This window comes from Physeter macrocephalus, chromosome 2 (assembly GCF_002837175.3).
Source record: "Physeter macrocephalus isolate SW-GA chromosome 2, ASM283717v5, whole genome shotgun sequence".
Classification (NCBI taxonomy): Eukaryota; Metazoa; Chordata; class Mammalia; order Artiodactyla; family Physeteridae; genus Physeter; species Physeter macrocephalus.
The window spans coordinates 58,587,140-58,602,315 of NC_041215.1; the positions used below are offsets into that span (position 1 = coordinate 58,587,140).

The window sequence follows — 15,176 nt, forward strand, 5'->3', positions numbered from 1 at the left end:
GTCATTTGTAGAGACGTGGATGGATCTAGAGACTGTCATACAGAGTGAAGTAAGTCAGAAAGAGAAAAACAAATATCGTATATTAACGCATATATGTGGAACCTAGAAAAATGGTACAGATGAACTGGTTTGCAGGGCAGAAATAGAGACACAGATATAGAGAACAAACATATGGACACCAAGGGGGGAAAGTAGTGGGGGTTGGGGTTGGGGGTGTGATGAATTGGGCGATTGGGATTAACATGTACACACTGATGTGTATAAAATGGATGACTAATAAGAACCTGTTGTATAAATAAATTAAATTAAATTAAACAAACAAACAAAAAAGCCAAAAATAGGACTACCATATGACTCAGTAATTCTACTTCTGGGTATACATCCGAGAAAAACAAAAACACAAATTCGAAAAGATACATGTACCCCAATGTTCTTAGCAGTATTATTATAATTGCCAAGATATATAGAAGCAACCTAAGTGTCCATCAAGAGATGAATGGATAAAGAAGATGTTTATATATATACATAACAGAATACTACTCAGCCATAAAAAGGGAATGAAATTTTGCCATTTGCAACAATATGGATGGACTTGGAGGTATTATGCTAACTGAAATAAGACAGACAGGGAAAGACAAATACTGTATGATATTACTTATGTGTGGAATCTAAAAAAACAATAAACTAGTGAATATAACAAAAAAGAAGCATACTCCCAGATATAGAGAACAAACTAGTGGTCACCAGTGGGGAGAAGGAAGGGGGGAAGGGAAAGACAGGGGGAGGGGATTAAGAGGTACAAACGATTATGTATAAAATTAGTTACAAGGGTATATTGTACAATGCAGGGAATAAAGCCAATATTTTATAATAACTGTAAGTGGAGTATAACCTTTAAAAATTGTGAATCACTATATTGTGCACCTGTGACATAATATTGTTCATCAACTACACTTCAATAAAAAAGCATCTATATTACTACATCACGTATTTAGTTTAATTTTTTTCTCCTGATAATCTAATTTTATTTATTTTTAATTTTTTATTATTTTTTATTGAAGTATAGTTGATTTACAATACTGTGTTAGTTTCAGGTATACAGCAGTGATTGAGTTATATATAATTCAGTTTTATATATATATATATTCTTTTTCAGATTCTTTTCCATTATAGGTTATTACAAGATATGACTATAGTTCCCTGTGTTATACAGTAGGTCCTTGCTATTTATCTATTTTATGTATAGTAGTGTGTATCTGCTAGTTCCAAACTCCTAATTTATCCCTCCCCTTGCTTAGTATAATTTTTTTTTTTTTTTTTTCCAGTACACGGGCCTCTCATTGCTGTGGCCTCTCCCGTTGCGGAGCACAGGCTACGGACACGCAGGCTCAGCAGCCATGGCTCACGGGCCCAGCCGCTCCGCGGCATGTGGGATCTTCCTGGACCGGGGCACAAACCCGTGTCCCCTGCATCAGCAGGTGGACTCTCAACCACTGCACCACCAGGGAAGCGCAGTATAATATTTTGATAACCATATTTCGATGTAATCAGTTTCTTTTGAAACCATTGTGTGTGTGTGTGTGTGTGTGTGTGTAATTTTATGCATCTCATGACACTGTCTTGAGAAGTCGTCCATAGGTTTCACCAGACTGGCAAAAGATTCCACAGCACAAAAGTCAGAACCCCTTCCTGAAACCTTGCTAAAGAATATTAAACCCACTTACATCACTCTGAAGGTCATAGGCCTTCCGAGCCTGAATGATGTCATTCTGATCAGGCAGACAGGTCCATTCATGAAGGGGTTTCTTGTAGTCTATGTCGCTTACAAGGATCTGGCACTTCTTGGCCTGCACCACCCCCAGCATGTCCACTGGGCTATTGAACTTGGTCTTCCACTTCTCAAAGTCCTTCTTGTACTGCCGGTCACTCTGGATCTTGGCCATGTGGATGGACCACATCATCTTGGTGTCATCCTTAACATTTCGGGCCCCAATGTGGTGGCCAAGCTGTTTACGGTAGCCTTCCTTGTACTTGTACTGAAAAAAGAATAGGGATATAAGTCTAATGATAAGGACATCTTATTTATATCACATTTCATAGTTTCATAGACACATTATTTCTTTTGATTTTCCCCACCACTACTGTGAGGGAGAAAGTTTAATATTATCAACTCCATTTTATAAAACAGAAACCTGAAGCCTCCAGGAGTTAAGCGATTTGTTCAAGGTCACATCATAAGCAGGTAGCAGGGCTGAGACTAGAATGGAGAGCTTCTGATTCCTAATATTTTCCCCTTCCACTAAACTATACTGCCTAGTTTACATTTGCTTAACAAGTAAAGATAAAACATCTTGTATAATTTAGAAGAGCATCTACTTAATTTAAAGATGTGACTGTTTTTTCTAAAAATGTTTCGATATGATGAATATTTTAGAATATTTCCCTTGTAACCAGAATTTATAGTGAATTCCGTGGTCAAGGATACAGGCTACATTTAGAAAGTTTCACCAGGAAATACCTCCCTTATTTGCCTGTCAATGTCATTGAACTTTCAACCATGAGAGAGTAATAACTTGGGTTAACACTCTACTTTTAAAATTCAAGAATAATATTTTATGGTCCATTTTACCATGAGATGATCATCACAGTGTGGGCTTCTCCAGGTTAACAGCCAGAAAAAGTTTTTATAATGGAAGGAATGAAGAATATGTCTAAGGTCTGGGACACTTCCAGAATAAGGAAAGTCTGGATTTGGGTCTTAAGGAGCCCTGGTACAGAATGAGGGTACTGGACACCCTCAGGAGATGTTTCTCATGACACAGGAAGGACTAGAGAGGAAAGTGGGTGCTGAGTAAAAGCTTTGCTTACTTCTCAACTTGTTCTTGTGTCCAGTTATGGGCATCTTGGTAGGAGAACTTCACTAAAGGTCAACAAAGGATTAAACAAAACTCTAAAATGTATGCATAATTAACGTCTTCCCTTAATGCCAGAGTAGACAGAAGTAGTAGGAAAGAGTTCACATTTATGTTGGCTGATTTACATGTGCTACCAATGTCTTTAACAACAACATTTTTTACAAACGTCTGGGTCATCAGCTGCTCAACCTCTGAGGCTCAAAAATATGAGCCCATTTTTAGTGTTCATAAAATACTTATTTTTAAAGAACATAACTTCATCTTTGACAGATTAGCAGGTATACTGGATATAGTATCTTTTGTTTTCTTTGTTTTCATTTGCCACTTTGTACATGGGGGAATCGTTAAAGGAAATTGAGACTTGCAGGCTAAACTTCTGGCAAGAAAAGCTGTAAAAGCTGCCATTTGTTAACATCTTTGAGTAAGAAATGCCTCTTCCAAAAACATCAACTTACATCACTAGCAATATTTCTTGATGCCTTGGCTGCTCGGATTGGAATGGCATCCAAGCGCAAGTCATAGCCTTCCTTCTTTGACTCTTCCAAAGCAAGTTTATAGAGCTTCTGCAGAAAAAAGAATTGATCAATCGTTACTCCTTTCGTAAAAAATGAAACTATTTATTACTAAGCTTTCTCTGTCCTCATTTAAACTACACAAAATTAAGTATTAGTGTGAGTTTGCAGAAAACTTTCAAAGGTGCTCAAGGATTTTAAGGCACATAGTTTAAACTTTGATGTTTTATTGATTAGTAAAACTCAAAAGTTTTTTGGGGAAATCAGCATCAGGTTGCTAAAATTTTGTTTTGCCAAGCAAGTAAAACTGTAAAAAAAACAAAAACAAAAACAAAAATCCAGCTATTTATTGTCACAATCTTAATATAAAAGGAAGGCCATTTTTATGCCAAAGAAGGAGAAGGAATAAATACAGTATTTTTAAATTGAATATATTTGGATTTGTGAACAACTCAATGCGTTGTCCTTATTTTCTCCCATTTTACCATGGATTATCATCACAGACCTTGACTGATCTGTGTAGACTAGGGTTTCAGAATCCTCACTCTGATGAAAATGTTGGTCCTGAAAGAGATGGCTAGGAAAATGCTTGCAAATAGCATTAAATGGTAACCAGAACACAATGAAGAGGCAAAAGAATACACAGTACGGTAACTCACTGTGTTTTAACCTAGTGACTGCCTGCTAAATAGTTGTTGAATAAAATAATGACTTGATAAGCACAGTGACCTGTAGGGGAAGGCTTTAAGAGTATATTCCCTATTGAGATACTTCTCCAAAAGCATTTCATTCTCTGGTGTCATCTTCATAAAAGGCTAGTCTACTTTGTGGACCTACCACATAGACCAAAATTGAATCAAGGGAAAACTATCTCTTGAATCAAGGGAGAACTATCTCTTTTATTGACAACGTTGTTCTGGAGCATGTACAATAGTCAAAAGATTTCACTAAGGATATTATTACAGTAGTTCATTTTTGCCTTTCTCTTCATGATATGATCAGTAGTTTACTCACATCACTGTAGTTTATTCGATTGAGCTTGGCTAGCATGATTTCTGGTGTATCAGGCATGACATGGATTGTTTTCTTGTCATTGTCCCAGGCTTCAGTATATAAGTGCTATGAAAAAAAATGAGAAAAATTATTTTGGAGTTCACAGACAGTTTTTCTTTGATTATGTGCCAGTGACTTCTGTTCCGTACAAAGTAGAAATAAAATTACTAAAGTTGCATAAATTCCTACCTTTCATGTAGATAAATTACTATTTCCAAGAGTATTTAGCTCACTATTTCAGTGACTCAGAGTTTTTACTGTTTCTTATTAAAATTTTTTAACAGTTCTAAAAAGTATAATTGGGTTGCAGAATTTAATATCTATAATTGTGAAATAATTACAGCACATGGTATTTTTAACATCAGTTTACTATTCTGAAGTATTACTAAGTAACTATGATGTTATAATGGGAAAATCATTTAAAAAGTATTGTAAATCCTATAGGAATCTTTAAAATGTAGTAACATGTCAGAATTTTTACTTCATTCTATGGTAAATTCCTATACCTGATGGTGAGGAGTGAAGACTCACCTTACTCATGTTTATAGCATTGTTCTTTGCCAGCACCTGTTCCAGAGAGTCAGTTATGCTGGTAAATTTCAGTGCGTCTGGACGCTGGCGGTAGATGTTATCACTCAGTATCTCTCCGGCCCTCTTGGCTTTAACTACTTCCACGGAGCCAATTGGAACCCAGCCAATGCCTTTCATCCATTCAAGGTCTGACTTATACAAATTCTTCAAATCAACCAACAAGAAACACTTTTATTATTAAGTTGTTCAGATTCACAGTCACAAAATGGATCATACTAGAGAAACACAAAAGCACTGATGAACAGGTAAAGCTGCCATCACAATCACTCATTCAGAAGCATTACTGAATCCTGAGTACATTTTTTTCCTAAGCATTTTTTGGCACAGAGGATTGTACTAGGAATGATGAAAGATCTTTTTTGAAAAGTAAAAACACAATCCTGCCCTTGAGGGTATTACAAGACTTTTTACACAAGAGCAGAGTTTCTTTAGCTTTGGAAAATGTATTATAATAGCTCCCCAAAAGACCGCATACTTAGACCAATGCTGTGTAAGTGTTGCAGTCACAAAAACTCTTGCCTTTTTTTTTTTTTTTAGGGGAAAAGAGGTGAAATTCAACTATAGTTGTGAGTTTCAACACATAGTAATGTTAAGTTTTACAAATCACGCTCTTGATTTGCATTTTTGAGATAAAATTGACATATACTAGTTTCAGGTGTACAACATCATGATTCAGTATGTGTGTATATTGCGAAATGATCACCACAGTAAGTCTAGTTGAGATCTATCACCACACATACCTACACTTTCTTTTTCTTACGATGGGAGATTTTTAAAAAACTCTTGCCTTTATTTTCATCTTTAAAATCACAAAATATAAAGTATGTAATGCGGTGTTCTAGAGATAATATATTAGATATATCCTAATTATTTTATTTTACTCTCAATAGAGCATGCTAACTGTATTATTATTATTGCACTAGTATTATTGTTGCTGTTGTTATTATTATTATTGTTAACACTAGTATGCAGAAGCAGCAATGAGGGTACTCACATCACTCTGGAGGTCATAAGCTTTCCGAGCATGGATGACATCATTCTGGTCAGGCAGGCAGGTCCACTCATGCAGAGGATGTTTATAGTCCACATCACTGACCAAGGTCTGACATTTCTTGGCCAAAACGATACCAAGTGTGTCCACTGGGCTGCTGAACCTGGTCTTATATTTTTCAAAATCTTTCTTGTACTCACGGTCACTCTGCATTTTGGCAACGTGGAGGGACCACATCATCTTGGGGTCATCATGTATCACCCGGGCACCAATATGGTGACCCAACTGCTTACGATAAGTTTCTTTGTATTTGTACTGAAAGAAAAGAACCCAGTAAATGAGGACGAAGCAGCAAGGGCTGGTCCCAGTTGCTCTCTCTGTGGTGATGCTTTTCTATGAAATCCTCAAGACATCAGGGGAATTTCATCAAACATGATGCTGTGATGCTACACACTGGGGCATGCTTTCACCCAAAAAAGAAGATATGGTGCTCATTTCCACACCTCTATAGAGAATAACTCCACACTGATTCCTTTATATTATGTTAGAAAATTATGCGTTTTAATCACAAAAAAAGTGATTAAAAAGTGAACACTGAATGAGCTCAATTACAGCGACAAGCAGTTTCTCAGAAGTTGGTCATGTGAGTGGACCCAAGTGAGAACATATCAGAGGGATTTGTTTACATGGCTCATTAATTTTCTTTTTTTAAGGCATTCTGAGAAATAATTTGTCCTTTGCACAAATAAACTGGAAGGAGTAGTTTTAAAATGGGTAATTTTTGTTGATAATGAGCATAGCGTTTCAGTTTTGCAACATGAAAAAGTTCTGGATGTCTGTTATACAATAGCGTAAATATACTTAATACTACTAGACTATATACTGAAAATGGTAAAGACAGTGAATTTTGTTATGTATTTTTATTATGATTTAAAAGAAAAACCTACCAAAATGGACAATTTTGCTACTCTTAATATTTACTCTTAATATTTAAGTTGTCCAGGAACCTGCTGTATTAATTTTTAGGGTAAAGGAATGTTGATTTGTTTGGGCCCCATAGCAAAGAGACGTTTAACTTTTTTGCTATCCTATGTCCTTCCTCAAGTCATGGGGAACTCAGTTAAGCCTGCTTCTTTATTGGCATCTTTGCCTTGAGTGTAGCCTGAAGAGAGCTCATGAGGTTTCATGAGTAGCTCAACATATGTCCATTTAACTTTGACCAAGGCACTGAGTCTTAGTAAGCAAAGACCAAAAGGTGAGCAACAAAGGAACCATATCCCAGTGTGTCTCTATGAAACTTGTAATCTTTGGCAGGTTACCTACTGTCTCAAAGCCTCAATTTATCTGCCTGTGCAATGAAGGCAGTTAAGATGGATGATGACTATAGAGACTTCCAGCTGTGTCCCAACAGTGTGATTCCCTATGCAGGTGGCTGGCCTGTTGGTAACAAACGTAAGGATGTGATCAACTCTTACATCACTGGCAATATCCCGGGAGGCCTTGGCAGCCACGATGGGAATGGCGTCACTTCTTAAGTCATAGCCTTCTTTCTTGGCTTCTTCCATGGCCTGGCGATAGAGGTTCTGAAGGAAGAAGTAGTAGCTTTTAGATACAGTGCTCACTTTCACCCTAAAAATGTATTTCTGTCAAAGGAAGACTACTTTTGGATGCAGAACAACACTAGTATGTTTAGTCTTAAATAAATTAAAAAAAAAAAAGATCTCTTTCTTCCTTTTACTTCCTACGTATACAAGCTATTTATTTAACTTGAAATTTTACTTTCAGCAGGTCTAACACAACTTTTCCTTGGATAAATCCTTCTAGATTTTACACATTAAGTCATTAACTCTGAAATGTGCTTGGATTGCTCAGCACTTATTCTTTTCATGAAATAACCAAGAAATGACTATTTATTTAACTGCAAATTTGAATTAGGACCAATTTTACTAGCATAGAATATGATTATATAACAACAACACTACCACCATGAGCATGTACCTGTATTCAAACAGTGCTAAACGGAGGATAATCCATTGTTTCTGAGCATCTTTGTTAATATTGATTTGCTCTCTATTCATTTTTTTGTTTTGTTTTGTTTTTTTTTGCGGTATGCGGGCCTCTCACTGTTGTGGCCTTTCCCGTTGCAGAGCACAGGCTCCGGACGCGCAGGCCCAGTGGCCATGGCTCACGGGCCCAGCCGCTCTGCGGCATGTGGGATCCGCCCAGACTGGGGCACGAACCCGTGTCCCCTGCATGGCAGGCGGACTCTCAACCACTGCGCCACCAGGGAAGCCCATGCTCTCTATTCATTTTGTCAATTGCCGGAAATTGCTAGCAGACAGAGGGATAGCAGGTACCAGATACTTATGAGACAAAAGGACAAAACTGATGAAATTATAATAATTTCTTTATGAATTGGGAAATACCCACTGTTCAGTTTCTGTGGCAGGAAAGATGCACACAGAAGGTGGAACACAAGTATTCCACGGGAACACAGCTTGAGAACCATTGCATTAAACAAATCATCTATACCAGTAGTATTCAGTTTTTTTTGCGTGTGAACCATTACAAGAATTTAGTGCTTTGTTATTAATAATTTTAAAATGACTTTAGAGTCTGAGAAGGATGTCATTAAATATTTATAATGTAGATTATTAATGTGTGACAATTCACATTTTTTTATGTTGAGATTTTACAAGGAAAAGCTAAAGTAAATAAGAATAAATTTAATGTATTTGAGATAAAGTCCCAAGGGCATTTGTTCTTCTTAAAAATTTCTAGGGACTTCCCTGGTGGCTCAGTGGTTAAGAATCCACCTGCCGACGCAGGGGACATGGGTTTGAGCCCTAGTCCAGGAAGATCCCACATGCCGCGGAGCAAATAAGCCCTGTGTGCCACAACTACTGAGCCTATGCTCTAGAGCCTGCGAGCCACAACTACTGAGTCCACGTGCCACAACTACTGAAGCCCTCGTGCCTAGAGCCTGTGCTCCGCAACAAGAGAAGCCACTGCAATGAGAAGCCCTCACGCTGCAACAAAGAATAGCCCCTGCTCACCGCAACTAGAGAAAGCCCGCGGGCAGCAATGAAGACCCAATGCAGCCAAAAATAAATAAATAAATTAATTTAAAAAAAAATTTCTAGAAATATTCATTTTGTAACAAGAGTCAAATACTTTTATACTTTATATTTTTCCTTTGAAGAATAAATTCTCAAGTTTATCCTTATGTATAAGTGAGAAAAAATGTGCTTGAATCATCTTGTGGCTTCAGGCCAAACAAATTTTTTTCATTCTTTCAACATTAGAAAAAGATGCAGGGCTTCAAAGAAAACACTTTTATTATCATCAAAGCTACATTTTAAAGAATGTTTGGTAAGTTATTTACCCAAGAGAACTAGAACAGGTAAATGAGAGTTTAAGAGAAAAAAAAATATGATATAGTTACTTTGTTTTGTTAAACTTTACTGAGCTAAGTATGGAATGAAGGTACCATTGGTAACGGGTTGAGAAGAAATTCAAGTGGGCCGTTTTGAAATCTAATCTTCAGGAGACAGTCCTTAGGGAATTAACATAATCATGCAATTTTAAATAAATAAATCCAGATGAAAATTTTAGAAATTAAAAAAATAGCCCAATTTCTTCTCAGCAGTCTGAAAAAAAAATACCCTACCTCATCTGACCTAATTTTAACAAAAGGGAGAGGCTTAAAAGCATTATCCCTTTGGGATAGAAACTAACTTCATCTGCCTGGGGTGAGGCAGAATGTCTGGGAAAAGATAATCCAACAGAGAAGCTCTGTGGCCAAGAGAAAAATTGTTCATTCAAAAATGACTGAAGCCAAGGTCAATCAAATCCTTGTGATCAGCTTGTCCTTGGGTCTGTTTTATAATGCTAGACAAAAGGAAATCGTCTCCTCTTCATTTCACTTGTCATGTCTCTTCTTTAGGGCTACATTATGATAGGCAAAAGTAATTAACAGGGGTAAAATAATAATATGGTCAAGTCTTGAAAATGAGTATTTAAAATTTCCTGTGTTCTCAAACTAAAGGGAAGTCTGCCCTTATTTTGTTTAATGAAGACACAAAAAACATGTAAGAAATCAATATTCATCTTGAACCAGATAATTCTTGACTTTGGCAAGAACAATTGGGCAAGAAGCTTTTTCTGCAGCAGTATTTCTATTCTGCAAAGATTTGTGATGACAAGTTTAGTGGGGCTGGAGATAGTATTTAAAAAAAAATGTTTTAAAAATTGTCCTCAGGCAATTTTGAGATGGATGAATTTAAGAATTCTTATTTCAGTTCTCGTAAATAAACTGAAGTTATTTTGAGCATATTAAATAAATCTAATCTTCACGGTGACTTGAGTGTAAGGGGAAGAAATTAAAGTTTATTAAGCAGCTACTGTATGCCAGGCTCTACACTGGGCATATTATATATACTACCCCATTTAGCCATCACAAAAATTCTTCGATAGACATTTTTATCTCATTTTACAGATGAGGTAACTAAAGAAAAACTCATAGAACAAATTTTGAAGCAAGTACTAATCTGATAAATAGCAATAATTATTTTTTAATTAAAATTACAATATGATTCTATCATTAATAGTTGACTTTGAGAGTTCCCCCCCATCCTGACATGGAGATATTTTTGTATTTATCCATTTCCCTATGTATTTTTTTTAACTGAGGTATAGCTGATTTACAATGTTGTGTTAATTTCTTCTGTAACTATTCTTGAATATAATGATACATATATTCAGGGTAGGTTATGGCAAAAATAAATAAATAATTGGTCAATTGGTTAACTGAGAATTAAATCCATAATTCTGACCTTTCTACTACATCAACAAAATAACATGGCCAGGTCAAAACAAATGGTCTTACCTCACTATAATTTATTTTATTTTGTCTCGCCAGCGTAATTTCAGGTGTATCAGGCATCACGTGGATTTGGGTCTTGTCTTTGTCCCAGGCTTCTGTGTATAAGCGCTGTGAAGGATAAAAAGGTTAATGAATTAGAACAACAATGTTTGTTGTAAACAGAGGTTTCCAATTTAGAGATCATGACAAAGTTGAAAGCGAGCCTTCTGACTATCTGGGCTGTCTGCTCTATATCAACATTCTTCAATCTCTTTGATGTTACAAGATATTTATTGTCACTAAATATAAGTGTAGACTAAGATATGAAAAGAAAATGTGTGTGTGTTTCGTTACAAGATCACCTCCACTCCAATTAAATTAAAAGCAAGTATTTTCCAAGCTTGTATACACATCCATATGTACTGAGGCTGTATCAACAAATTCTTCCCATGCTTTTGTCTGTTTGTCTGTTTATTAACTGCAAATGTACCTGGATATGCCATCTCTAGATTTCTTTTTGATAAATGTTTTGAAGATTTGCACCTGACTTGTTTGTTCTATATTTACTTAGACTAAGTACCCAACGAGAAAGAAACCTTGATACCAAACATGTGTAACTGTTATAGACTTAAAACAATTTAAACACCAAACAGCTGTCCTACTCTTAACTCTATTTCACAAGAGATGTCAAAGCAGAAATTCCCACATATACTTGGGGAATCCTAATAGAGAACTCAATCAAATCACCACACACAGGACGGCAACTAGATAAAACAAACAAACAAAAGGACTAACTTAATTAGTAATAGATATTCTCAAGGACATACAGCCCTGTTTTATTTTCCCCCACATTGGGGGCTCACCTTGTTCATAGTGATGGCGTTGTTCTTGGCCAGCACCTGTTCCAAGGAATCAGTCACACTGGTAAACTTCAGCTTGTCTGGACACTGCCGGTAGATGTTGTCACTCAGTATCTCTGCAGCTCTCTTGCACTTGACCACATCCACAGACCCAATGGGGACCCAGCCAATGCCTCTCAGCCACTGGAGATCTGATTTATAAATGTTCTGGTGAGATCAAACACAAAAGCAAGGATTACTGAAGCTGTTAGGACTCTTGATTTCAAAAATGAATGAAAAGGACTGGAAAAAGTGGATAGCCAAACTTCATGTCTATGTCTTTTAAAATATGAAGCCCAATTGGATATAGTTCATGGTATTATGTTCTCTCTAAAAGAAAAGTAAGGCACAGTAAATTAAGAGTGGAGAGGAAAAAATGTTATTTTTTTTTCTGAGGGCTTTACCTAATCCTAGGCCATTATCTGCAGACTACTATGTATTATCATCATGAGCATGGCCAACAGTGGTGTTTAATGGGTCTCAGTACTCACGTCGCTCTGGAGGTCATAGGCCTGCCGAGCATGCATGACGTCACTCTGGTCAGGCAGGCAGGTCCACTGGTGCAGGTAGTTCTTGTAGTCCACGTCACTGACCAAGGTCTGGCACTTCTTGGCCTGCACCACCCCCAGCATGTCCACTGGGCTGCTGAACTTGGTCTTCCACTTCTCAAAGTCCTTCTTGTACTCCCGGTCACTCTGGATCTTGGCCGCATGCATGGACCACATCATCTTAGGGTCATCCTTCACGTCCCGGGCTCCAATGTGATGGCCAAGCTGCTTGCGGTAACCATCTTTGTATTTATACTGAAATAACAGTAGTCATTTTAAAAATAAAAATGAATGAAAAGGGCTAAAAGTCTTATTAATATAAAACTTTATTATTTTAAAATTGGTAATTCTTGTAGAGAAATAAATCATCTGAATCTCAACTTATCTCCTCATCCTAAACTCTGATGAGACTTCACAGCAATACTCTAATGGGGAACAGGCCAAACTGCATAGTTCTATGGTTTGCAGACATTAAGTCTCTGGAAATAAAGGCAGCAGCACTTTTCAGAAAATCAATTGGAGTTGTAAACTGCCGTTTTTTTAATCTTTTTTTTTTTTTTTTTTTTTTTTTTTGTGGTATGCGGGCCTCACACTGTTGCGGCCTCTCCCGTTGCGGAGCACAGGCTCCGGACGCGCAGGCCCAGCAGCCATGGCTCACGGGCCCAGCCGCTCTGCAGCATGTGGGATCCTCCCAAACCAGGGCGCGAACCCGGTTCCCCTGCATCGGCAGGCGGACGCGCAACCACTGCGCCACCAGGGAAGCCCTTTAATAAATGATATGGCTTAGGACAGGAAAAAGAGAACCACTTGCATTGTTATTTGAAGGGTCATGGAGAAATGGACCACTTTTGACCTTTGAACTGCTTTAATGCCCACTCACTCTTGTGGTTTTTGAACTTCCTGCTGGTACCAGCTTCTCACTCTTCCCTGGTATGTTGTACCTGTGTTCATGACACTCCCTCTACTTGCAAGGCCCTTCAGGAACCAGATCCTCTCAACCAGAAGCAGTCTTTTCTTAAACACCTGGCACTCTATTTCCATCTTGCACCGTTTATCTTATTCTTTTGTATATTTGTATTATTTTTTACATTCCTTATCTCTCCAGCCAGACTACAAGCTACCTGACTGCAGGGTTCATGATCGAGTCATCTTTGCATTCATTACTCATATAATTACCACTATTAATAAAAAACAGTAGATGTCGTATATGTCTAATGAGTAAGAGAATGAATAAATGAAAGAATGAAATTAAATCTTAATATTCTGTGAAAACATACAGTGGCATTTTAGTTATAGCTAGGTAAACTGAGTAAATCACCAAAAGAAAATCCTGGTTTTATTTTTCTAGGAAAGATATGCATTTGACTTGCAGTCACACAAACTCCTTGTGTTTACACTCAGGATTTCAGTGAGTTACTAAATAATTTTCCTTTGAGGGAAATAAATGTTTTCCTCACCAGTTTCATACAATCCTTCTATCACAAAAAATATGGGTAAGCTTATCGTACATTTAGTTTACTATAATATTGATACTGAGCACTACTGAAAGTTTATGAAATGTCTGAAAGTCTGCTAAGTGTTTTACATCCATCGTTTCTTCAGAACAATGCAGTAAACGGTATCATTTTATTATTTGAGGAAACTGAGGCTGAGAGGCTAAATGACTCAGCGGTCATAGAACTACTGAGTGGAGGAAGCAAGACTGAACTCGCCACCAACCCATCCCCCACCCCCACCCCCCCACCCCATGCTTACAAAGCCCAAGTTTTAACTACAATATGTTATATTACCTCCACCTGACAATGAGATTTATGGCTTATTTTAAATTTTGTAATTATTTGGGTTAATGAATGTTGACCTGGAGGGAAAAATCCCTTTATGCTGGCCATTTATAGGAATAGCTAAACATGCATGTTTCTGCCAAAAGCCAAGATGCCATCCTAATCACTTTAATCAAATAATTAGCCTGTAGGTTTTAGGTGCAGCTTTCCTAGTGGGATACATTGCTGTGAAAGTTTTGCCTCTGCCCCTCCGGCAATCCCACTCTTCTTCCGATAGGCTTTTTTTTTTTTTTTTTTTTTTTTTTGTGGTATGCGGGCCTCACACTGTTGCGGCCTCTCCCGTTGCGGAGCACAGGCTCCGGACGCGCAGGCCCAGCAGCCATGGCTCACGGGCCCAGCCGCTCTGCAGCATGTGGGATCCTCCCAAACCAGGGCGCGAACCCGGTTCCCCTGCATCGGCAGGCGGACGCGCAACCACTGCGCCACCAGGGAAGCCCTTTAATCTTTTTTTGGGCCAGTGAAATCATTAACCCAGAAGTTTTACACATGATTTTGAGAACAACTCCTGAGTTGAGGAAACTTTTCACTCCCCTGCCCATCCCGCCTCTCCCAAATCTGGCTCTGCTAACTATCACAGGACTCCTGAAATAGACTGGCTTGTGTTTCCATCCTGTATACCGGCTCTACTGGACATCACATTTGGGTGAGGTTTGTTGGGATTCCTTGAGGAGAAAAAACGGATTATATAACTACAAGAAAGTGTTTTGTTGGTGGCGATGGTAAGAGCCGACTCTGGATTAGCTTCTCTCCACTTCAGGCAACAAAATTACACAAATCCTAGCATATATTTACTGAAGTCTGAATTCTCTATCAAAGGAACTTCTTTCGGAGACAGCGGAAAGAGAAATCAGGCTATTTTGTTGGTTTTGGTTGTTATAAAACTTTTTTTTCTTTTTTCATTTAAAAATAACTCAAAGGGGGCTTCCCTGGTGGCGCAGTGGTTGCACGTCCGCCTGCCGATG

At 37.8% G+C, this 15,176-nt stretch overlaps 1 protein-coding gene across 1 annotated transcript in view; it reads right to left on the bottom strand.

The window, feature by feature from the left end:
* NEB (nebulin) overlaps nt 1-15,176 on the bottom strand; it is a 235,517-nt gene that overhangs the window by 96,324 nt on the left and 124,017 nt on the right. The window contains exons 70-78 of the mRNA XM_028477867.2: nt 12,317-12,628; nt 11,790-11,993; nt 10,951-11,055; nt 7,538-7,645; nt 6,066-6,377; nt 5,012-5,215; nt 4,442-4,546; nt 3,371-3,478; nt 1,725-2,036 (exon numbers count right to left, since the gene is read on the bottom strand). Coding sequence (XP_028333668.1) covers nt 1,725-2,036; nt 3,371-3,478; nt 4,442-4,546; nt 5,012-5,215; nt 6,066-6,377; nt 7,538-7,645; nt 10,951-11,055; nt 11,790-11,993; nt 12,317-12,628 — 1,770 coding nt within the window. The remainder of the gene's footprint in view (nt 1-1,724; nt 2,037-3,370; nt 3,479-4,441; nt 4,547-5,011; nt 5,216-6,065; nt 6,378-7,537; nt 7,646-10,950; nt 11,056-11,789; nt 11,994-12,316; nt 12,629-15,176) is intronic.